The sequence below is a fragment of the Peromyscus eremicus genome, chromosome 6 (assembly GCF_949786415.1).
Source record: "Peromyscus eremicus chromosome 6, PerEre_H2_v1, whole genome shotgun sequence".
In the NCBI taxonomy this organism is placed as follows: Eukaryota; Metazoa; Chordata; class Mammalia; order Rodentia; family Cricetidae; genus Peromyscus; species Peromyscus eremicus.
This window is the reverse complement of record NC_081421.1, coordinates 98,741,678-98,767,262: the sequence shown is the minus strand read 5'-3', so window position 1 is coordinate 98,767,262 and position 25,585 is coordinate 98,741,678. Positions and strand designations below refer to the sequence as shown.

The 25,585-nt window shown below is 40.1% G+C and overlaps 2 protein-coding genes and 1 pseudogene across 4 annotated transcripts in view; 2 read left to right on the top strand and 1 right to left on the bottom strand.

The window, feature by feature from the left end:
* Window positions 1–25,585, bottom strand: part of Zgrf1 (zinc finger GRF-type containing 1) — a 65,657-nt gene that overhangs the window by 24,468 nt on the left and 15,604 nt on the right. For both annotated transcript variants that reach the window (XM_059266208.1, XM_059266209.1), the window contains exons 8-16: window positions 24,342–24,527; window positions 19,563–19,686; window positions 16,488–17,134; window positions 15,384–15,522; window positions 13,299–13,483; window positions 11,588–11,784; window positions 7,870–8,009; window positions 3,683–3,826; window positions 1,191–1,305 (exon numbers count right to left, since the gene is read on the bottom strand). In XM_059266208.1, the coding sequence (XP_059122191.1) occupies window positions 1,191–1,305; window positions 3,683–3,826; window positions 7,870–8,009; window positions 11,588–11,784; window positions 13,299–13,483; window positions 15,384–15,522; window positions 16,488–17,134; window positions 19,563–19,686; window positions 24,342–24,527 (1,877 nt within the window). The remainder of the gene's footprint in view (window positions 1–1,190; window positions 1,306–3,682; window positions 3,827–7,869; window positions 8,010–11,587; window positions 11,785–13,298; window positions 13,484–15,383; window positions 15,523–16,487; window positions 17,135–19,562; window positions 19,687–24,341; window positions 24,528–25,585) is intronic.
* On the top strand, window positions 18,205–18,632 carry LOC131913542 (cytochrome b-c1 complex subunit 7-like; annotated as a pseudogene).
* Larp7 (La ribonucleoprotein 7, transcriptional regulator) overlaps window positions 22,179–25,585 on the top strand; it is a 35,804-nt gene continuing 32,397 nt past the window's right edge. Inside the window, exon 1 of one of the 2 annotated variants that reach the window (XM_059266214.1) lies at window positions 22,179–22,501. The gene's annotated coding sequence lies outside the window, so the exon portion shown is untranslated. The remainder of the gene's footprint in view (window positions 22,502–25,585) is intronic. The other variant, XM_059266210.1, reaches the window with a different exon arrangement.

The window sequence follows — 25,585 nt, the reverse complement described above, 5'->3', positions numbered from 1 at the left end:
ATATGAAACCTAGGGCCTCAAGGATGTGGCAAAATGAGCTGTAGCTGAGCCATATTTCTGATTTTTTAAAAAGAGCCTCGGTGTTAGAGAAATTTAAAGTGAGATACAGGTAATTAGAATGAAAACGGTTTCAACATCTACCCTATCAAATCATTCTTTTGATGTTCAGTGATATACAGCATAACGATACAGATAAGCGGCCGGAGAGAAGGCTCGGCAAGGAGGAGCACTGGCTGCTCTTCCAGGGATTCAGTTCTCGTCCAGCACCCACATGGCAGCTCACAACTGGTTGTAACGCTAGTTCCAGGAGATCCAATAGCCTTTCTGGCCCCCAGACACTACGTACACACATGGTGCACATACATGCATGCAGGGAATACACTATACACAGTAAAAACCATATAGATGAATGAAATTACGCACTATAATGATCCTTTAAAAAGTTACCCCTAGGGATAAAGAGGATTAAGTTTCAGTATGAGCCCAAACCACAACAAATAAGCAGGTGGAAGGGAAGTAATACCTACATTTTTTTCTTTCCTCTTACAAATTTTATTTATTTATTTTTGGTGCTGGGGATCAAAGCCAGAGCCTCATACATGCTGACAGCACTCCACCACTGAGCCACATCTGTTTTATGCTTAACTTCTAATATATAGCAATCTCCTGATCTAAAAGCTAATTAAAATTTTGTTGGTAAAATAGATTTAATGTTCTGTTATTGCACTTTCAGTTACCATTTGGACTGGTTAATTATTTTGTCAACTTGATACAAGCTCATGTCATCTGGGAAGAGGGAACTTCAATCAAGAAAATGCCTCCATCACATAGGTCCATGGGAAAATCTGAGGGGCACTTTCTTGATTAATGATTGATCATGGTGGGCCTAGCCAACTGTAAGTGGTGCTACCCCTAGGCAGGGGGTTCTGGGTTGCAAAAGAAAGTAGACTGAGCAAGCCAATAAGCTATGTTCCTCCATGGTCTCTGCTTCAGTTCCTGCCTCCAGGTTTCTACACTGAGTTCCTGCCCTGACTTCCCTTCACGATAGACTATATGCTGTAAGATGAAATAAACTCTTTCCTCCCAAGTTGCTTCTACTACAGTGTTTATCACAGCACTAGAAAACAATAAAGAGCAAACTAGGACACCATAATTTAATACCAATGATCCAAAGATAAAAAATGACTTACATTGCTAACAGGTGTGGCATTATTGGAAGAGTAGCTGGGTTAAAGTAGTCCTCAATGTTTTTCAGAGTGGTCAGCTCTGTGCTGGCATTACAAACCAATAATGCATGGACTGTTACTACAGAGACAACACAGAAAATGAGTATTAGATATAAATAAAACCAACACAAACAAACTGATTAAATGCCCTTCTAACTCAGAGGCTAGCCTCCAAACTAGTCAGATGACATAAAATGAAATTTTCGGAACATGCAGAGGTGCTTAGACATCTACCTTTTCCATTCATTTTGAGTGTGAGCACTCATGAACTGTGTAACTGCAATCACACTTGGAACAATGTACAGTACATGAAGAACAGGGCTAGTGTGGGCGGGGCACCACTTGACAGCGGCGGTTCTCTCTAGTTTCCATAGTGCTTGTGCTGGAGAGGAGTGTGCAGTTTTTAAACTTTCTTGTATTTCTTCCTCAGTCATTTATTAAACATATGAAAAACAGAAAACTGGAATGCGAACATTGCTAAGAAAGCATCTGCAACAAACACAAAAATGTCCACCTGAAAAGTGATTAATTGTTAATTGGGCTCTTGTTGGGTTCATACAGGTTGACTACGTTTATTCAGTTAAAAACAATAATCAGTTGAGTAGAGTGGATCACATCTTTAATCCCAACAGCAGGTGGATCACTGTGAGTTTGAAGCCAGCCAGGTCTACATAGTAAGACTCTGTCTCATTAAATAAATAAATAAACAAAATAAAGGGGGGGGGGGAGAGGAAGTCACGCATGCCTAAAATCCTAGCACTCCAGAAGTGGAGGCAGGATTTCTGTGAGTTCATGGCTGGGCTCCACAGCAAGATCCTGCCTCAACCAAAAAGAAGGGTGTTGGAGGGTGGTGGGAGATCAAAGGTTAAAAACATGAAATACTAGAAATCTAGGATCATTAAATGCTATCTCTTTAGTTCACTATGGACCAAATTTAACTATCAGAAATAGAGACTAAAATGTATAGAGAAGTCTCCAGAAACCTCCATATTCATAGAACTAGATGGGTGTAACTTACTAAAGTCTCTTCTGCTACAAGACTTCTCAGGACCTTAAATGTCAGGGAATTTATAATTTCCTGTTGAAGACAAGTCTTATGTAGCCCAGGCCTAAAGATTCCCTTACTAAAAGAAAAATAAAGTGAGTAGTCTGTCTTCATAAAACTTTCTCAAGAGGGGCTAGAGAGCTGGCTCAGCAGTTCAGTATTTGTTTCTCTTCCAGATGGCCAGAGTTGGATTCCTAGCACCCACATGGCAACTTACAACCATCTGTAATGCCAGTGCCAGGGGTCTCAATGCCATGTTCTGACTGCTGCATACTCCAGGCATACATGTGTGGCACAGACATATATGCAGGCAAAACACTCAGACACATAAAAATAAATGCATCTAAAAAGAGAATTTCTCAAAATAGCTTAGGTACTCAAGATAAAAATTATATTCTGCTGAATCTCAAATCTCTAAAACCTTCTCAATGTAAAGATATACTGTTTACTAAATATACCTTCAAAGACCAAGAAAATTAGAACTCATCTAAATAAAATTATATGAAAAAGGATTCATGTCCTTTTTTTTAAATGTTTATATTTTTAAAAAATCAGGTATATAGTATATAAAATTCAATCTTAACCAAATACTAAGTGATAGCTCAAGATTTCTTTTTCTATGTGGATAAGTGTTTTTTCTGCATGCATGTATATGTGTACTCCATGTGTGCCCAGTGCCCTTGTAGGTCAGAAGCAGGTGCCAGATCCTGCTAACTGCCCTCAGATGATGATTAACTATTGTGTGGGTGCTGGGACTAAACCTGGGTCCTCTGCAAGAGCAATACTTGCTCTTAACCACTGATACATCTCTCAAGCCCCTAAAGACTTCATTATATTGTTAGTTCTATAGAAATATTTACAAATTCAACTTTCATACACGTGTTAGTTTTATGTCAACTTGACACAAACCAGGAAAAGGTAACTCCAAATGAGAAAATACTAATACTTCCATCGGACCAGCCTGTAGGCAAACCTGCGGGGCATTTTCAGGATTTATGACTCAAGTGGTAAGGCCCAGCCCACTGTAAGCCGTGCCACCTCTGGGCAGGTGACCCTGGGCTGCATAACGAAGTAGGCTGAACACGCCATGGGAAGCAAGCCAGTAAGCAGTGCTCTTCCCTGATTTCTGCTTTAGTTCCTGCCTCCACGCCGTGGCTTCCCTTAGTGATGGACCATAACCTGTAAGCCAAAACAGACCCTTTCCTCCCACAAGCTGCTTTTGGTCAGGGTTCTGTTACAAGAGAGAAACAATACGTGTTTTCAGGATCACTCTGCATACACTATTAGAAACTGGAGACCGGTCCTTTTCACTGGCTTGAATCAAACAAGCCCACACATATCACTCTCGCCCTCACCGCCTCCTGTGTCTGTTGATCTGGATGAACAGAATTTAGGTGGAAACGACACTTACTGTTGGTGGGCCAATTGGAAGGGAAATAGCCTTTCAAAGGCAGCAGCTCCACTTCGTTGACCGAAGACGGCCCAAAGAAGGCACTGCATGCGATGAAGGTATCTAGTTTGAAGTCTAGGGTTTTTGAAATCACCCAAAGATCACCTGAAAGGCCAATCATTTTCAAAGTCCAGCTTTACTGAGGTAAGTTTGACCAAAACAAACAAACAAATCAAAACTACAGCTAGTTAGGATATTCAGCATGGCATTTTGGGGTGGTAGCAGGGATTGAACCTAGTGCCTTGTACATGTTACGTACCCAATCAATCTACCACTGCACTACAATTCTAGTTACAACACATTTTGATATGTCTTGTGTGATGATTCCCACAATCACGCTAATTAACATATCCATCACCTGACATGGTTACTTCTGTGTGCATGGTAAGAACCCTTAAGATCTCCACCTTTTGCAGATTTCAAGTACAAGATACATTATGATTGACTGCTGTTACCATGCTGGATATCAAACCACTAAAACTCACAACAGAATACACATATACTCAGGCAGGTACTCACATATACATAAAATAAAAATACATCTTAAAAAAAGTATGTATGTGTTGTGTATGTAAATCCGTGTGTGTGTGTGTGTGTGTGTGTGTGTGTGTGTGTGTGTGTGTGTATGCACCACACTGTTTGTATGGAAGTCAGAGGACAATCTTGGGTGTTGGTCTTGCTTTCCACCATGTGGAGTCTCTTTACTATTTTTTCCACTACTTCCCCCAGGCCATTTGGCCCAAGCTTCTGGGGATTCTCCTGTCCCTGCCTCGCATCTCCCCATGGTAGTGCTGGGATTACAGATGTTCATCCCATGCACCTGGCTTTTATGTGAGCTTTGGGGATACAAACTCAGGTGCTCATACTTTCACAGTAGGTGCTTTTACCCCTTGAGCCATCTCCCCAGACCTTATACAATATGTTTAATAATTGAGATATAGATACAAACACAAAGTAATTTTCCCGGTACAGAATTGTCTATTGGTGGCACTCAAAGTGGCTTTTGCAGCATTTTAGAATCCAGCTTTTCAGATAATGGACATTCAACCTGTTCTGTCAACCTTTCAACATAATGTTCCTTCATTCAGAAAGTCTTGTTACAAATAAAACTACTGATGAACTCCAACAGTCGTCAGCTTAATGAAACTGGAGAAACTCCTCCCTTCTACTCAGGAACTAGTAAGTTTGTGGATCAGAACTTACCTGCACATTGAGGAGCCCTTGTCTGGATCACATCATCTGGGAGGGAGGGAGGCAGTTGGGGGACGGTGAGGGGCAGCGTCAGGGTAAATAGGTAAGGCATGTGGATGCTTTCTAAGTACTTGTGTCAACTACCCATTTTTCGAGGTAGAAAGGGATTTAAAGAAGCACAGAAAAGGGCAAAGGGACAAGGAGTTGGCTCAAGAGTAGTTACAAATCAAACTCTTGCTGAGCACGATGGCGCACGCCTTTACTCCCAGCACTCGGGAGGCAGAGGCAGGAGGTTCTCTAGGTCCAAGGCCAGCCTGGGCTACAGAGCTAGTTCCAAAACAGCCAGAGTTACACAGAGAAACCCTGTCTCAAAATAAAATAAAATAAACAACAAAAGGAGCGGGGAGAGGAGGGAGAGAGAGAGAGAGAGAGAATCATTTGCTGTTCAAGCCTGATGACCTAACTTTGATGGTCAGAGCCTATGTATATGGCTGGGTAGGGTGGATAATAATCCCAGAATTCCTATGGGGTAAGATGGGAAGCAGAGGCAGGGCAGGCCAGAAGCTCACATACACAGCACAACAGCAGAAACAAGAATATCCTGCCGTAAGACAAGGTAGGGAGAACTGACGCCTGAGAAGCTGTCCCCTGACCTTCACACACATGTCACAGCATGTGTGTACCTGCCTCACACACACTCACAAGTAAATTAGTCAAATCATTTTTTTAAAAGGGTGGGGCTGGAACAATGGCTCAGACATTAAGAGCACTGACTGCGGATGACCCTGGTTCAATCTCTAGCATCCACATGGCAAAAAACCCCCAACACAAATTTTATTTTTTTAGCTTTTATAATTAAAAGGGGGAAAGAACATAGCATGGCATGGTGGTGCACATCTTTAATCCCAGCACTCCAGAAGCAGAGGCAAGTGGATCTCTGAATTCAAGGTCAGCCTGGTTTACTTATCAAGTGCCAGACCAACCAAGACTATATAGTCTCAAAAACAAAATAAAATAGAAAAAAGCATAAGAAAAAGTAAAATAAATAAATAAAAATACAATATAGAAACATACAAGTTTATCAATCATAATAAATCTAGTTATTGAGCATAATCTAGAAGTAAAATTTTTTTGTTTTGTTTTGTTTCCGTTTTTTTGTTTGTTTGTTTGTTTGTTCTTTGGTTTTTTCGAGACAGGGTTTTTCTGTGTAGCTTTGCGCCTTTCCTAGAACTCACTCTGTAGCCCAGGCTGGCCTCAAACTCACAGAGATCTGCCTGCTTCTGCCTCCCGAGTGCTGGGATTAAAGGCGTGCACCACCACCACCACCCGGCCATATAAGTAAAATTTTTATACTAGAATATGTCTAAAAGAAACATACTTATAAAAACACAAAAAAAAAAGTATTGGAAAATGACTTACCAAGTAAATATTAGTAACAGTAAACCTGCTATACTTATCCTGATAATACATTTCAAGGAATGACTCATTTCTATGGGAAATGTTTCCATCCACCAAGAAGATAACTTAGAACGTATGTCCATCTGGTAAACCTGCCTCATCTGTGAGATGCGGCAAGCAGCAAACCAGCAAGGAGAATGTACACCGCAATGAAGGGTTCAACTCAGCCCCTGACTGCCCATAGCTAGTTAACGTTGGGCAAACAATACTAGGTTTGAGCTGGTGCTTAAAGAACTCTGCAACATAAAGACCATTCTGAAATCACTGGTGAACAGAGTGGTGCAAACTAAAACTACAAGTTCTTTGTACACCCACTTGAGTAGGTTGATCCACAGGGTTTCTTGTACTAGGACTACACTTGATTAAAAAAAAATCAGTTTGGAACTCTAAAATAAAGATGCATGTTACATTCTCATGATATATAATGCAACATTTCCATTCAAGGACTATATCCACAAAAACTTCTTGTATTTCTATAAAAAAACCACAAAAATGCTTACAACATACCAAGCTTTGTGAGGACTGGGGTAAGAATCGCACACCTTTAATCTCAGTACTTAGAAGGCAGAGACAAAGGCAGAGGCAGAGGCAGAGGCAAGCCTCTGTGAGTTGGAGGCCAGACTGGTCTACAGAGTGAATTCTGGACAATCAGGACTGTTATGTTACACAAGGAAACCCTGTCTTGAAAAACTAATAGAAAAAAAGAAAGAATGAATGTCGGGCCATGGTGGCACACAGAGTTAAATTACTTTATTATTTATATGATACCAAGAATGTAGTGTAACTTTTCAATAAAGTAGCTTCTGGAATTATTATTATTATTATTGGTTTTTTCGAGACAGAGTTTCTCTGTGTAGTTTTGGTGCCTGTCCTGGATCTAGTTCTGTAGACCAGGCTGGCCTTGAACTCAGAGATCTGCTTGGCTTTGCCTCCCTAGTGCTGGGATTAAAGGTGTGTGCCACCACCACCCAGCTGGAATAAAATTTTTTAAAAACTCTAAAATTTTTTTGTTTTTGGTTTTTTTTTTTTTTTTAAAGATTTATTTATTATATATAGAGTGTTCTGCTTGCATGTATGCCTGCATGCCAGAAGAGGGCACCAGATCTCATTATAGATGGTTGTGAGCCATCATGTGGTTGCTGGGAATTGAACTCTGGACCTCTGGAAGAGCAGCCTGTGCTCTTAACCTCTGAGCCATCTCTCCAGCCCTGTTTTTGTTTTTTAAGAAGGGTTTCTCTGTGTAGCCTTGCTGTCCTGGAACTCGCTCTGTAGACCAGGCTGGTCTCAATTCACTGTCTCCTGAGTGCTGGAATTAAAAACTCTAAAAATTTAAAGTATGCTATTTAGGAATGATCTATTATACCACACCTTTCACTGTATGGCACTATTAAATTCTACTTTAGGAATTCTCTTTACTATAAAGGATTTGCAGAGCTGCATGTTAACCAAGATGCTCAGCTGTGTGGAACTCAATCATGAACATGAGCAGGTTTGCCTACCTTTATTATAAATTGAAGAGCTCTCCTTCCGACTCAGCTTAAGATAAATCTTACTTTTTGTTCCACTGTAAAATTCAGGATTCACAGTTGCAAACTTTTTTAGTTTACCATACTGTTTTCTCTGAAAATCATATCCTTTCCTGAAAAATAAAAAAAGAACAAAAAATAAAAGTGAATTTGAGGGGTTAAAAGACTCCTCAGGTTAAGAACACTTCCTGCTCTTCCAGGGACCTGAGTTCAGTTCCCACACCCACACCTGGCAGCTCACAAACACTTGTAACTCCAGCTCCAACAGATCCAATAACCTCTCTGGCCTCCACAAGCACCCACAAACATGCACACATACATATAGTACCCACCCACAAACATGCACACATACATACAGTACCCACCCACAAACATGAGCACATACATACAGTACCCACCCACAAACATGCACACATACATACAGTATCCACCCACAAACATGAGCACATACATACAGTACCCACCCACAAACATGAACACATACATACAGTACACACAAACAAGTGCACATACATTCAGACACATACCATATGCATAAAGATTGATAAAAATCTTTTTAAAATAAATTTGATTAAGGAAGAATTATTTTAATTTTTAACGCAGCATGTAATGCAAAGAACTAGAGTTGTACATGTTTATTTACTTTCATAGATATTGTAAAATATAAATATATTCTATCAGCTGGGTAGTGGTGGCGCACGCCTTTAATCCCAGCACTTAGAAGGCAGCAACAGGTAGATCTCTGTGAGTTCAAGACAAGCCTGGTCCACTAAGTGAGTTCCAGGACAGGCTCCAAAGCTACACAGAGAAACTCTGTCAGGAAAAATCCAAAAATTAAAAATAACAGAAAGAGAGAGAGAGAGAGAGAGAGAGAGAGAGAGAGAGAGAGAGAGAGAATAATTCACAGATCTGTCATCAGCTTTAATAACAATCAAGGCAGGGCAGTGGTGGTGCATTCCTTTAATCCCAGCACTTAGGAGGCAGAGGCAGGCAGATCTCTCTAAGTCCATGGCCAGCCTGAACTATAAAGAGAGTTCCAGGAAAGCCAGAGCTATTACACAGAGAAACCCTGTCTTGAAAAAACAAAATAATAATAATAATAATAATGACAGAAAAAGCCAGACCATCTAAGTTTATATAGCTGTAAAATCATAATAATAAATAATCTTAATTACCATCATCTTATACATTATTGTTATGAGGAAATAATATACACAAAGTCCTTGGGAAAGACCCTATCATCTGTAAGCTTTCAATAAGTTATTAATTTCCATGCAAACTATCATTATGTTTAGTTGTTTAGTAAGCCCACTTTTATCCTATCAGCTCTATAATTCAGGCTTGGAAACGACCTATCCCTGTACTGCTAAAGAATTGTTACAGTGGTTTTATAAACAGGGTTTCCCTTATGTTTGTGAATAGCCATGAAGAGAAAGGAAGGAGGGAGGGAGGGAGGAGAAAACAAAACAAACTACCTTTTGTCAGTTGTCCTGATATTGTTGATATCATTTGATGTTTAGAGAAAACCAAAATAACTTTAAAGCCTTACTTTCACTTAAAATAATAGAGCTGGAAGTTGTCTCCTTGATATATACTTCCCCATCTGTGGTGGTCTGAATGTAATCGACCCCATAAACTCAGGGAGTGGCACTACTAGGAAGTATGGCTTTGTTGGAGTAGGTATGGCCTTGTTGAAGGAAATGCGTCACTGTGTAGACAGGCTTTGAAGTCTCATATGCTCAAGTCACACCTGGTGTCTCAGACCATTTCCTGTTGCCTGCAGGGTCAAGATGTAGTTCCTTTCCCATTCTCAGCTCTTTCTCCAGCACCACATCTGCCTGCATGCTGCCATATCCCACCATGATGATAATGAACTAACCCTCTGAAACTGTAAGCCACCCAATTAAATGTTTTCCTCTACAGGAATTCCCATGGTGTCTCTTGTCAGCAATAGAAACCCTATGCTGTGGGATGGTCTGTATGTCAAATGTGTTGCTGATTGGTCAATAAATAAATCACTGATTGGCCAGTGGCCAGGCAGGAAGTATAGGCGGGACTAACAGAGAGGAGAACTGAGAGAACAGGAAGCTGGGTGAGGAAGACACTGCCAGCCGCCACCATGACAAGCCGCATGTGAAGATGCCGGTAAGCCACGAGCCATGTGGCAAGGTATAGATTAATAGAAATGGATTAATTTAAGCTGTAAGAACAGTTAGCAAGAAGCCTGCCACGGCCATATAGTTTGTAAGCAATATAAATCTCTGTGTTCATGAATGCTCGACCTGCAGTATGGCGGGAATGAGGCCTCTGCAAGTGGCACATTAAGCTGTGTGGTGGATTTAGCCTTTGCTAGTACAAAACAAAAAAAAAACAAACAAACAAAAAAAAGAGGTTTCTGGGCTACACGCTGCTTTGATAGAAGCATAGACCCACTATTTCTGAGAGTTGATGGCTCCCAGAGCTGGCGGAAAACGTACCACTGCCATGTTGGGAAGCTGAATTAGGCGGAGCCAGCAGCCATAGCGCCAGCGCCATTTCAGGCTTAGAAGGCTGCAGTTTAAAGCAATAGGCTCAAGCTAATATAAAAAAATAAGCCACGTAAAGATGGCTACCACACAGAGAATCTGGATTATGTTCTCTTTGATATTTGTAACTGAAGAAAAACATTTGATTACAAAAGCTGTTGTTGAGTTATGCCAAAATGTATATTTTAAAGGTACCTTGACTTCAAAATTTGGATGTAAGGATATGTTGCTTTGGAAAGGAGGCTCTGCTTTTGTTTCCACAGAAAGCCAAAGGCTATGGATTTGTTCCAGATTAAGATACATCAGTTTTGACCAGCCAAGACTACCTGAAAGGTCTCTGATAACACCATGGCCCAGATGATCTAACATCCAGAACCGTTTCAAGGCAACTGGCTCAGACGATACACCCTCATGGACTACTCCATAATCCTAAATCCTAAAATATTCTTTGTGTCTCCATAAGATACAGCACCCCCCTCCAGCAGGAAGTAGTAAGAGAAGCTACCCCCAAATTCCCAAATATACCAAGCTGACTTTGGAGATGTGTAAAGGTTAAAACCTTCCTTTTTAAGAAAAGAAAAGGGGAAGTGCTGTGGGATGGTCTGTATGTCAAATGTGTTGCTGATTGGTCAATAAATAAATCACTGATTGGCCAATGGCCAGGCAGGAAGTATAGGCGGGACTAACAGAGAGGAGAATTGAGAGAACAGGAAGCTGGATGAGGAAGACACTGCCAGCCACCACCATGACAAGCCACATGTGAAGATACCGGTAAGCCACGAGCCATGTGGCAAGGTATAGATTAATAGAAATGGATTAATTTAAGCTGTAAGAACAGTTAGCAAGAAGCCTGCCACAGCCATATAGTTTGTAAGCAATATAAATCTCTGTGTTTACTTGGTTGGGTCTGAGTGGCTGTGGGACTGGCGGGTGAAAGAGATTTGCCTTGACTGTGGGCCAGTCAGGAAAACTCTAGCTACAACCCTAACTAAGACACCATCTCAATTTCTTTTAAAATCATTGATGGGTTTGGAACGTAGCTTAGGAGAATGATGGCATAGCATGTGCAAGACTCTAGGATCAACCCAAGTACCCGTGGGCAATTCTGTGAGGGTTGCTATTCTCTGATATAATTACAGAACATGTTATGGTACCATAAAACATACCTCAACAAAAGCTGGCATTCCTCATAGACAGGTATCTTTTGACTTCTTAAATATGAGCCAATACTCTTAACATCATTAAAAACCATGTTGGGCTGAGACTCATCCTGTGATAACTGTCCCGGAGTTGCTTCCTCAAGCCATTTGAAAAATTTACATTGATTACCTTTGGGCCTATCACATGTATAAAAGAGACGACCCTAATGGAGAAGATATAAAGAATTTAAGGTTCAGTGTTTGGCTAGCATGCATATTAGAATTTAGTAAAAAAATTTATTTCTATTTTTCTACTGTTTTCTGCACTATGCTTGTCCAGCATTTTATAAAGGCGGCCTGTTATTAATGTATTCCAAAAAATAAATCACTTATTAACTTAAACAATACATTAAAATTATAAAGTACCTACTTTTCCATTTACTTTCTCTTTATCAAAAGAGTATATTACTCTGAGAACAGAACCTTATTTGAGAGGCTGGAGAGTTTGCTCAGCATTAAGAGTACTTGCTGCTCCTACAGAGGACCCAGATTTGGTTTCCAGCAACCACATGACCTATAATTCCAGTCCTAAAAGATCCAGCACTCTCTTCTGGCCTCCATGGGCTCTAGGTATACATGTGGTAAACACATATATATGAAGACATTCACACATGCACAGTAAATAAAAATAAATCTTATTTTAAAACTAGCAATAATTATAATTTTATTGTTCCCCAGTTAAGTGTGCACTAGACAACTTGGAATCTACCCAGAAACAATTACTAGCAATATCTGTACATTTCTTTCTACATATACGCATGCGCACACACACAGACACACACACACAGACACTCACAATTCACAAAATGAAGCATTTTATACTCTGCAACCTAAGCCTTTTAACAAACAACATAGCATGGACATGCAAAGCATACAATCAAATAATCTTAAAAACAACACAAGGATTGTTAGTAGCTACGTATTTCAATCTATAGCTACGCTATTATTTATGAATTCTTGCTTTTGACTTTTTTGTTGTTGTTGTTTCTGAAACAAGGTTTCTCTGTGTAGCTCTGGCTATCCTGGAACTTGCTCCATAGACCAGGCTGGCCTTAAACTCACAGAGATCCACCTGCCTCTGCCTCCCAAGTGCTAGGATTAAAGGTGTGCGCCACCACCGCCTGGCTGCTTTTGATTTTTTAAGGTCAAATTTATATATTCAACTAATGATGCATGCAAATAGTGAAATGATTTAATTGTTATTACAGGTGAAAGCAGTTTTACAAACGAGTAAAAGCTATCAATGTGTTCCTAACCCTTCTCTGTGATACCCACAACACACATTAGGTCAGCATGCTTTTCTATTCCCTTGGCCTTGTCTAGTGCTGGTACAGAAGTTTTCAACCTTCATTTCCTTCTGTCTCATCTCAGCATTTTCTAAACCCTCAAGCAGATCCCTTTCTCAGTGCTGACACTACAGCTTGGGCACACTCTTCTCGCCTTATATACGTAATTTTCTTCCCTGTATTAGTTTCCATCCACTATTATGCAATAAGTTCCTAAAATTTTTGATGATTAACTTCTTATTTTTATATCCTGGAACACAGATCATTCATTTCATTAGAAAAATACTGAGAGTTTATTATACCACTTATGCCAGAAAGAAAACTCACGTCTGAGCTTCCATAGTTCCTCAGCTATGCATAACGTAAGTGTGGGGAGGGAGCAGAAGCAGTACCTTATTTGGGCCTTCTTTTTTAACCATGACTAGTTTGGCAGGTTGATTATGATGGCAGGATGGTGAATTACTTTTTCCACTTTTCAGTGTTTCTCCTTTTGATGATGTATAAAAGGATATGTCAACTTTGGAAAGGGCTTTGTATAACCTTTGTGCCAATCCAAACAGTAATATATTCAGATGCTCTACAAAAAAAAAAAAAAAAAAGCTAAAAGTTAAACACAAAATTATTTGTATTTGTATCAAGTGCACTGTTTCCTAGCCAATTTGAAAATAGCCTTTTAACACTCAACTGTAACACAATAAATACTATAACATCTATTATTTTAAAGATTTGTTTTTTATGTGAGTGCCTGAATGTATGTAAGCACACCAAGTGTGTGCAGTACTCACAGAGGTCAAAAGGAGTTAGCTCCCCTGAAGTTGGAGTTACAGATGGTTGTACTTCCATGTGGGTGTCAGTAACTGAATCTGAGCCCTCTGTAAAAGCACTGAGTACTCTAACCACTGAGCCAGCTCTCTAACAATCCCTTTTATACTATATTATTGTCTCAATTTTGTCACATTGGAACAAAAAACAAAACAAAAAAACCCAGCTTCACAGCCAACCCAATAATGCATCCAAGACAAAATACTATTGTATTAAGCCCTTATCTATCAGACTCTGTTATACTTCCTCTGACAGTCATCTACACTTTTTATTATTGTTGCATATTAATTATATATATTAATGTATTTCACAGCAACATTCTTTTTGAAGGATTATTTTTAATTATGTTCATATATGTATGCCTGTGTGTGTGGGTTTGTGCACATGACTACAGTACCTAAGGAGGCCAGAGAGTGTGGACTCCCTGAAGGAGAGTTACTGACAGTTGTGAATCATTTCACTGTGGGCTTATGGAATAGAACACAGGTCCTCTGCCAGAGCTGAAAGCACATTTAATAGCTAAGCCATCTCTCTAGCCCCTCACTGTAACATTTCAATACATATAAATATTGTGCTTTTAGAAACCACATCATATATTATTTACCTTATTTTACTTTAGTTTTTGAGACAGCCTTACTATGTTGGTCCTGTGGTGATATTTTGTTTGTACTCTAACAAATAAAATTTGCTTTAAGATCAGAGGACAGAGCCTGCCACTAGAATAAACACAGAAGCCAGGCAGTGGTGGCACACACCTTTAATCCTAGCAATCGGGAAGCAGAGATCCATCTGGATCTCTATAAGTTCAAAGCCACCCTGGACTACACAAGATTAATCCAGTCTAAAAGAGAAACAGTCAGACAGTGGTGGCACACATCTTTAATTCCAGTACTTGGGAGTCACATGCCTTTAATCCCAGCACTAAGAAGACTGAGACATCTTTAATTCCAGTACTTGGGAGTCACATGCCTTTAATCCCAGCACTAAGAACACTGAGACAGGAAGTAATATGGCTGGGTGGAAAAAGGAATATAAGACAGGAGGAGACTGGAGTTCGGTACCCTTTCAGCTGAGGACTCGGGCATTCAGTCTGAGGATTCATGGAGACAGGATCTTACCCTCTCAGCTGAGGAGTTGGCGAGGTGAGAAGTGACTGTGGCTTGTTGTCTCCAATCTTTCAGCATTTACCCAGATATTTGGTTCCAGGTTTTTATTATAAGACCAATTAGGATTTGTGTTACAAGGTCCAAACTGATCAAGCTCTCAATCTCCTGCAGTCTCCTACATGCTGGGCTAACACTGCCACACCTTATAACAATCCATCTTTCAAAAGGCAAATTTTAGTCTTACACCTCAAAACATTCAGACTTAAGCATGCATCATACTTAAACATTTCCATTTAAGTGTAATGGGCTCATTTGTTTCTATTTTAATAGATAAAAAGACATTATTTTTAAAATATTGCAATTTCCCACTTTTAAAGTTCAATTTTGATCTGACATTAGAATAAAGTCACTAATAAGTTCTAGAGTTAAACATATGTAAAATAAATCTCCAGAGGAGAATTTATTATGGAGGTCTATAACGTATTATTCTTTTTTGTAGTTCTAATATCACACTAGATGATCATCAGAATAAAAATATAAGAGCCATACCTATGATAGAAGATGTAAATATCTGCTTATAGTGAGTGGGAGACTGGAAAACAGCTGGTATGTGAACTTGCCTTTGAGGAAGATAAGCTGTTATTATTTTCTGCCCACTTGGGAAGCATAGCTCTGAACCATTTATCTCCTGGGAGGGGAGGGAGAGGAAACACCATTTACCAATAAATTTTTTCATATATAATGAAGAAAACACTAATGGTACTTTTGATCTTTAGAATCCATGTTTTATGATTTAAAATAAAAAAACAAATAAAGCCAGAATATTTACATGAACTTTTGACTCTTAAATAGACTAACTCTTCTCAATGGTGCTGTGGGATGGTCTGTATGTCAAGTGTGTTGCTGATTGGTCAGTAAATAAATCACTGATTGGCCATTGGCTAGGCAGGAAGTATAGGCGGGACAAGAAGAAGAATTCTGGGAAGTGGAAGGCTGAGATAGAGACACTGCCAGCCGCCACCATGACAAGCCGCATAAGAAGATCCCGGTAAGCCACGAGCCATGTGGCAAGGTATAGATTAATGGAAATGGATTAATTTAAGATATAAGAACAGTTAGCAAGAAGCCTGCCACGGCCATACAGTTTGTAAGCAATATAAGCCTCTGTGTTTATTTGGTTGGGTCTGAGTGGCTGTGGGACTGGCGGGTGTCAGAGATTTGTCCTGACTGTGGGCCAGGCAGGAAAACTCTAGCTACACAATGGCCTCTTAATATGATTTCGAATGTTTTGCTACAAATGGATTATTTTATATTTCTATTTCTGTTATGACTATAATAATGACTTTTAGCAAATTTGTAATAGATGTATGTGCCTTAACTTAATAATCCTATAAGTGATTTGATAGTCAAAAATAAAAACAGTCAGTGAGGTCGGTACTGGAAGGAGTGGCAGAAAGAGGAATAAGAGCTAACATTTATTAAATACCTTTTATATATCCAACCATATACCCCAGACTTTTAAACACGTAATTTAATATTCATAACTACTGGGAAATAGGTATCTGATCAAAAAGTAAACTGTTCCCAAACAATTTGCTTATTCTTCTGTTGGAATTCAGACAGTAACTACTGGGTGAAAAACACTTTCCTCACCTGTAAATCTTTGACTCTGGAGTTGTAGCTGGCGGAGCTTCCTAACATAGCTCGAATTTCCTCAGTCTTGGAAGTGTGCTTTGAGTCCAGAGGAAGAGCTTTCTTTCTGGAAACGGAATCTTGACTGCTAAAGTCCTGCTGCTGTTGATAGAGCATGCCTTTTATCATCTGCAAGTGCACAGGGTCTACAGAGCTTTCATTCACAGCATTACTCTGCCTCTCACGTGTGTGGCTACACTGCATCCCAGAGACAACCTCAGCAAAGAGGCCCTCTGTCACTTTGCTGTCAATTCTGTTTGGAGAAGCTGAGTTGCACTGGAGCGTGTTCTGATATTTCAGCCACTTGCTTTGAGCAGAATTCTTAGGAAGCAGTGAAACATCTGGAGTCCCTTCTCTAGACCCTTCACAGAAAGAAAGCTCACCCTGGTCCTCAGGTCCAAGGGCAAATGAAAGGACCGATTCTTCACACAGGTCCAACATAGGCGAACCAGAAGGCTCTCGTGCGTCGTCATCAGTCATAAATGAACAAGAATCTAAGACTGCTGGCCCATCACCAGGTGGCAAAGTAATGAAGGGAACCGAGGCTCTACTTGCAAATGGAAACCTTTGACGGTCCTTACTCTCCAGAAAATCAGTGTTTTTCAATCCTGAAAGAAAACATAATGCTGATCAATACAAATGTAACCAGTCATTACCCAGACTCTAGAAAACAGTGGGGACACAGGCAAGGGCAGAAGTTCTGACTTGCTGTGTAAAAACAGAAGAATAACACAATTTTATTGTCCCCTCCCAAAGTAAATGCTTTCAGATCAAAATCTAAAGGTTCAAAATTTAATTTACAGATCTGAAGACTCTATTAAGACTGACAATACAAGTCCTTCTCTTTTCTTCTACGCAACTAAGTATCTAATTTAATTCCTCATTGTATTCACAGAACATCTAAGTTTTCAAAGCATTCGAATCTGAGAAAAGCTGCATCACTCTCACTTTACAGATGAGGTCCAGAGATCACAGTGTGTATCAAATGGCACAGTCAGAAAGAACACAGAATGAGTTGATATCTGGTCACATACCTTCTGGAGACAAATAGCTCACTTAATATGATGTGATTGTAACTATCTTTTTCTTCCTTTATTTTTATCTTATGTGCAGTGCTGTTTTTCCTGCGTGTCTGTGTGAGGGTGCCAGATCCCCTGGAACTGGAGTTATAGACAGTTGCTAGCTGCCATGTGGTTGCTGGGAGTTGAACCCGGGTCCTCTGGAAGAGCAGTCAGTACTTTTAACCACTGAGCCATCTATCCAGCCCTCATTGTAACTATCTTTAAATTATTGTATTTATGAATTATAATACCTTTCACAACAAAAAAGATTTTTAGCTTTATATGTTAAATTAATCACATAGATGGGATGGTGAACTCATATCAGATTTTGTCTGAATGAGTTTTACAATTCCTTCCATCTAGAAGCAGCTATTGAAATAGACATTGCTGAAAGTGTAAAAAGCAATAAATATCTATTGGATATATTAATGAATCAGCAAAACCGCACAGGAATTAAATATTATTAAAGTTTTTTTCTAAAAATATTATGGAGTCTTACTTTATTTGACAGTTTATTTTATAGCAAATAAATTTTGATGATCACTTTGGAAGTAGCCAACGAATACTCCTCAATAAAGTGTTATGTTAAAATTCAACACCCTGACTCTCAGGTCAAAATGGTGGGCCGACCTGCTGTTGCAGTGTCAAGCAAGTGGCTGGATGGTTTTCGAAATGGTATTATAATGCTGCAGGATTCAACAAACTGGGGTTAATGCGAGATGATACAATATACGAGACTGAAGATATGAAAGAAGCCATAAGAAGGCTTCCTGAGGATCTTTATAATGACAGAATGTTTCGAATTAAGAGAGCTCTGGACCTGACCATGAGGCATCAGATCTTGCCTAAGGAGCAGTGGACAAAATATGAGGAGGACAAATTCTACCTTGAACCCTATCTGAAAGAGGTTATTCGGGAAAGAAAAGAGAAAGAAGAATGGACGAAGAAGTGATCTTGTAGCTGAGATCTGTGGATATGCCTGGTCTTAGCATGTTTTTATGAAGTTTCAACTTGAATCACAATTTAAGAATTATGTGCTCTGCAGAGGCCTCTCTTTAAATAAATGTCTATTGTAACCATAAAAAAAAATCAACACCCTAATTAAGCAATAGTGATAGAAAATTAAAACTCCATTACAGAACTAAAGATTCAAGCCTGCTTCAGAGGATGTACTCCTCCCATACAAACTCTTCCACATCCTGTTTTTGCTCCCAAGTAGCCCAAGCTAGCCTTTAAGTAGCAATTCTCCCGCCTTGTCTCCTGAATGTTGATATTACAATACTACCTCACACCCATCCCCACCCCATTCGCATCTCCTACCCTCCCTTTTTTCCCCTACCTTCAACCAGACACAACCATGAAACCAACTCACACCCAACTTCTGATTCACATTAAATTTTTTTCTTTTTCATACTAATCATCAACTCATAACCGAAAAACCACCGATCACCTATAACTTTGCCTGTCATGAAATCTAACTTCAGACTAAGAAAAATACATATTAATGAAATTATCAGGAAAAAGAGATCCTATTAAACAATATACTTTTCAAGAAGCAGAAAATGACTTATAAGAAAAGTCAAAACTGACGTAAACACTTGAGGTCTGAGAACAATGATGGCATCAGCCATTGAGGAGTTCCTGATACTGACAGTATCCCAAAGCAAAAAGAAGAGACAAAGAGGGTATGCCAAGGTCAACCATGGTGCTGAGGAGGTATTTGCTATGAGCCACTTCACAGCAGGATAGAAAGGGGAGACCAGCGTTGGCGTTTCAGCAGCAAGAAGTCCGTCCACAGTAGAGACAGTTTCAGAGGGAGTGAAGAGACGGCAGAGGAGGGAGTGAGAACTAGAGAGGAAAATGCATTTGAAACAGTATCCATGACAGAAAAGGCCTAAGGAAGAGACAGTGGGTTCCCTGACACTTGTGGCCCAGTAACCCTCTCCCAGATAACAGTGGAGAAAATGAAAATCACCAGGGAAAGTCCTTGCTCTCAGACACTCCTCAGAGAACTCAAGCACAGAGTCTTCATTTCTTGTGTTGAAAGAAAAAGTAGGTGCGGGGCTCAACGCAGAGATCTTTTGTTCTGGTGAAATGACCTGTCCAGAAAAAAGAAAATCACTAACTAAAATGTTCTTACTGCAGCCTTTTCTATTAGTTTGAATTTTAGTAACCTCTATTCTAAACATATTGGGAGCAAAGAACTATAAAATTTTCACCAAAAAGGACCGGCTAGGAGAAGTTTACTAACATAAACAATAATTTTAAGTACAAAAAAGATTAGGATTTATCGTGAAGTAGGTGGCATTCTGATTTGGACTGATTCCATTATGAAGACTTAGTTCTGAAGGTAAATTTTCATTCTAAGGGGCTCAACGCAAGCCCATCTCACGTATGAACTGTGAAAACTATATTCCTGCATACTCGACCAGATCTGAGCAGTTTTCTCTTATGTTTTTGGACTCAGGGTTATGCATAGCTGATACACATTTCAAGATGTTCCTTCCAAGTGCAGGGACTTTTTAAATATACTCAGATATGAACAGCCATATAATTCACTGCTAATCTCATTAGAACAGCATTAAGTTGTGCTGCAGCTTTTCCCCAAGATCAGAACCTCAACACCGCTCTAGTTTGCCTTTTGTTGCTATGACAACCCATGACAAAAAGCAACTTAGGAGAGGAAACGTTTACACTTCAGCTTACACTTTCAGGTAACAGTCCACTACTGAGGGAAGTTGGCCCAAGAACTCAGGCAGGAACTGAATCAGAAATAATCCTTCCTGGCTCGCTGGCTCTTACACAGCTCACAACCACCTGCTCAGGGATGGCACTTGCCCACATCAATCAACAATCAAGACAGTTCCTCAAAGACATGACTACAGGCCAATCTGATCTGAGTAATTCCTCTGTGGAGGTTCCCTCTTCCCAGGTGACTCTAGGCTTTGTCAAACTAATGAAGAACTGCCAGGCATAGTGTCACAGGCGCTTAATCTCAGCATTCTGGAGACAGAGGCAGGCAGATCTCTGTGAGTTCCAGGTTGGTCTGGTCTGTACAGTGAGTGAGGCCAGCTAGGGCTACACTGTAAGACCCTGATTCAAAAAACAAAACAAGGGGCTGAAAAAATGGCTTAGCAATTAAAAACAGTGTGTTCTTCAGTTCCTAGCACTGATATGACAGCTCACAAGTGATCAGTTTCAGGGAATCCAACACCCTCTTCTAGCTTCCCTGGGCACCAGACATGCAAGTAGTGCACAGACATGCATGCAGGCAAAACACCCATACACATAAAAGAAGAAATACTTAAGGATTCCACCCTGTTCCTCTAGTACATTCTCCACAACTGGCCAGAGCTGTTTCTCAAAATTAAGCTCCATCATTTTTCTTCACTGATCCAAACCCTCTAATCACTCCCAGTCTCTTTCAATGTACATGACTGCTCTGTGACATCTTACATGGCCTGCTCTGTGACCTCACTTCTGTCACCTTCCTTGTCCCTCACTCACTCCTCACTACTTACTGTATGTCTCCTGCCACAAATCCCTTTTCTCCCAGATACTGGCATGGCATTCTCATCTCTCTCCAGTGTCACCTTATCAGAGAAGGCTGCCTTTACCTACATGGAACAGAACCCCAGCCCACCTGTATTGTGATATTTTATTTGTGGGAAATGTGATTTTGTTTGTAAGTTAATAAATAAAGTTGCCTGGGGGTCAGAGCTAAATAGCAAGCCATTTAGCAGAAGTCTGGCAGTGGTAGCACATGCCCTTAATCCGATCACATGGCAAGCAGAGTCTGTATGTTCAAGGACACAGCCAGCTTGGTGACACATGCCTTTAATCCAAGTACCAACCATTGAGACCTGGAGGTCTGTATAGACAGGCAGTGATGAAGAAGTCATGTGGTTGAGTTTAGAACCAATGAGAAGGCAGAACAGAAAGTCAATAAAAATACAGACACACAGGAAGCAGGTCTCTTTCTCAAGGGAAGGACGGCAGCAGCTGGTAAGCTAAAGGCTATTCGCTAGTGCCCTGACCTCTTGGGCTTTTAACTCAGTATTTGGCTCTGTGTTTCTTATTTAGTAAGACTGTTTAGAATTACATCTACACACCTGTACTGCCACCCCTTACATAGTTATATGCTTACTCGGAGCACTTAAGCCCTTCCAGGCATTATTTATTTATCTGTTTATTAGTCTCACTTCATTATGAGGACAAGAATTTGCCTTTTATTCACAGGCCTATTTTGACAGTACAATAGACAGTAGGTAGCTGCTCATGAGAATATCTGTTTGCTGCCTGGGGCTACAACTCAATGGCAGAGCACTTACCCAGCAAGTATGAAGTCCTGATTTGCTTCCCAGCCCTGTGTGGAGGTGGTGGTGGAGGGGTTAAATGGTTGACGAACGCATACATTTTTAGGAGTTAGCCGTAATTCTACTTTCCTACCTCTCATTCATTCTTTAATTCTCTCTGAATTGGCCTCTACAAACACTATTTCACTGCACCTGCTCTTGCCAAGGTCACCGATGATCTCCAAGTAGCTAACGAAATGGGACATATTTCTATATTCCTTTTATTGGAGGGCTCAGTAATAATGGACTCCATTCTGGAGATGACAATCAATCTCCAAGCGGCAATAAAAGGAAAAATTAGTTAAAGGGGTTCTAAGAAACTAAAAATTTTCTGCATAGAAAAAGAAGAGATCAACAGAGACCACATACAGGATGGGAGAAATACGAGCAGAGTATTCATCTGACAAGAGACTAGAAGATCAACTCAGCACCCGAACAATCGGATTTGAAAGTGGCAAGTGGTGCTGGGGGATCACTGGGTGGTAGAGAGCTTGCCTAGCAATCAACAATCACAAAGCCAAGGCTCAGATTCAACACCACAACTGAAGCGACATAAAAGGTAAATGATGGGGCAGGCCTACTTACTCTTTCTTTCAAGAATGTCATTATATACCCCAGGGATATGGCCACACATAGCTCAATTTTTATCTTTCTTTTTTTCCTTTTTTGAGACAATGTCTCTCCAGGTAGCCCCACCAGGCCTAAAACTTTTTTTTTTTTAAGATTTATTTATTTATTATGTATACACTATTCTGGTATGTATGCTTCTACGCCAGAAGAGGGCACCAGATGTTATTATAGATGGGTGTAAGCCATTATGTGGTTGCTGGGAACTGAACATGAGACCTCTGGAAGAACAACCAGTGCTCTTAACCTTGGAGCCATCTCTCTTAAAACTCCTTATTAAAGCTCCTAAAACTTCTTATTTAGCCAGACTAGCCTTAAACTCTAAACAGAGATTTCTTCAAACATTATACAAATGTTGTATATTGAATACACAAATGGCTAGCAGATATATGAAATGATGTTCACCATCACTTGTCAACAGGGAATGCAAATCAAAACCACAATGAAAAATTATCCTACTTGAATAAAAGCCCACATAAAAAATATTTTAAATTACAGAGTTAGGAATTAAAAGTGTACATGTTAGCTCATGCCTGTAATCCCAGCAGTCTGAAGAATGAGGTAGGAGAATCATTAAATGCTTGAGGCCAGCTTGGGCTGTATGTAAGTTTCAGACCAACCTGCCTACTGAGTGATACACTGCCTCAAAAATGAAAAAACAGGCTGAAGAGATGAAATAGAGAATATATCTTAAAGTTTGGAGAACACTGTATGTTAGCAATCCATCACATTTATTAAGAGACACTGTCTTGGGCCGGGCGGTGGTGGCGCACGCCTTTAATCCCAGCACTCGGGAGGCAGAGCCAGGCGGATCTCTGTGAGTTCGAGGCCAGCCTGGACTACCAAGTGAGTCCCAGGAAAGGCGCAAAGCTACACAGAGAAACCCTGCCTCGAAAAACAAAAACAAAAAAAAAACAAAAAAAGAAAAAAAAGAAAAGAAAAGAGAGAGAGACACTGTCTTGGAAGGGCTAGTCATTTTGTGACAAACTCAGAATCCACACCCTATGACCATAACTAACATATCTCAATAATGAGAAAAATGGCAATGGGGCTGGAGAGATGGCTTAGCCATTAAGAGCACTGGCTGCTCTTCCAGAGGTCCTGAGTTCAATTCCTAGCAACCACATGGTGGCTCACAACCAGCCATAATGAGATCTGGTGCCCTCTTCTGGCAGGCAGGCAAACATACAGGCAGAACACTATATATATAATAAATAAATCTAAAAAAAAGAAAGAAAGAAATATGGCAACGGACACAAGTACACAAATTTCTTCCTCTTTTGTTTGTTTTTCCTGACTGCCTAGAACTCACTATACAGCCCAGGCTGGCCTCAAACAGAAATTTTTCTGCTTCAGCCTCTCAAAGGCTGGAATTTACAGTCCAGAGCCATTACACACAGCAAGTTTCTTTTTCAGTAATTCAAGCAATGGTGACCACAAATTATAATATTATGAAGAGTAAGGAACAGTACAGACGTGGCGACACAGAGAAAAGCAAACCAAAGTACTCCCTAGAGGAAAGACTATGTGAGTTGATTTACCCCACTAACTGTAGAAGGCCTCAAACCCTGGTACGGCTGAAAGGGGAGAAAACGGGAAATTACAGACATGCCAACAAATCAGAAAGCAGGTGTGCCTTGGGTAGTCTGTCTAGAGCTACTATGGTTCCTGTCAGCTTACCCTTGGACTCCTTTTCTATAAGGATTTACAAAATTTAGTACTGACAAACAGAAAGCAACTTGGGGAAATGTAACTCTAAAAATTACTTTTACCTGCAAGAAGTTAGTTTGCATACAAGTGCTAGGCAACTCTGGTGTCCAAACAGGAGTCTGTGTCATGAAGTTTTCATAGTCAACGCTATCTGGAAACTGACTGCATCCTAGCTGTATGCTGTGTCCTCTGACCATAACACCACTAGTAGCCGATCCTTTCACCTGATGTCCTTGAAACTCAACAGGCTATAGGTAAATTATTAAAAATAAGAACTTGGTAAGTATAAGACATATATATTCATAATGTACACATATAGTATTATACACTAATGTATTATAAGCCTGTTGAGTGCACAGACCTTTTCGCTTCACCTAAGAAGCCCCACCATTTAATACAGTGTCTGGCATACAGAAAGCAATCAATAAAATAAAAAGGAAGAAGAAATGAAGAAGCACTTTGCTTGGCCTGAGAGGCCTGCACACTGTCAGACTAAACTATGAGAGAGACTGAGGGATCTCTGCAGCTCTATATGAGTCTTCTACTCAGAAGTGTGACTGCAATGCAGACTAACTCCCTCAGAGACTTCACACCTACCATGTGGTCCGCTTTCAGGACTCAAATGGCTTTCTCTGCTGCCCCCTTGAGGATTTGAGCATTTTACTCCACACGAGGTTTTTTAACAAAGCCCACCCAGAATATGGGAAAATAAAATAGCTTAAAAGGCCAAAAGAATATCCTTAAAGGATTCATTTCTAATAGATGGATGAATTAACAAGAGGATAAATACACTATGAATCTACTGTTACTTAGGAATAAAGATCCCAAAGCTCATGTAAAAGGACAATCAAACCTAAATGCTGTTTTACATAGAGCTTCAGTTGAGAAAAATGCTGTATAGTACCTGATGGGCATACACTGCATTCATTCATAGCTGTGCTCACTTGGTAATAAATTGCTAAGATACTAGGACATGCATACTTATTGTTCAATGCTTAACAAATGGACTGTTACACATTTGTTTGGGCCAAGAAATGGAGTTTTAAAAACTGCTTGTGAGGGAAGTCATGAATCAAGAGTTTGGAACCTTCTGTACTGCTACAATTATAAATTACAAAACATTCTTGTGCTGGCTAGTTTTATGTCAACTTGACACCTGCTGGAGTCATCAGAGAGGAGGGAGCCTCGATTGAGAAAATGCCTCCGTAAGATTGGACTGTAAACAAGCTTGTAGGGCATTTTCTTAATTAGTAATTGATAAAGAAGGGCCCAGCCTACTGTGTTTTGGGGAAGATGGTGGAAGGAC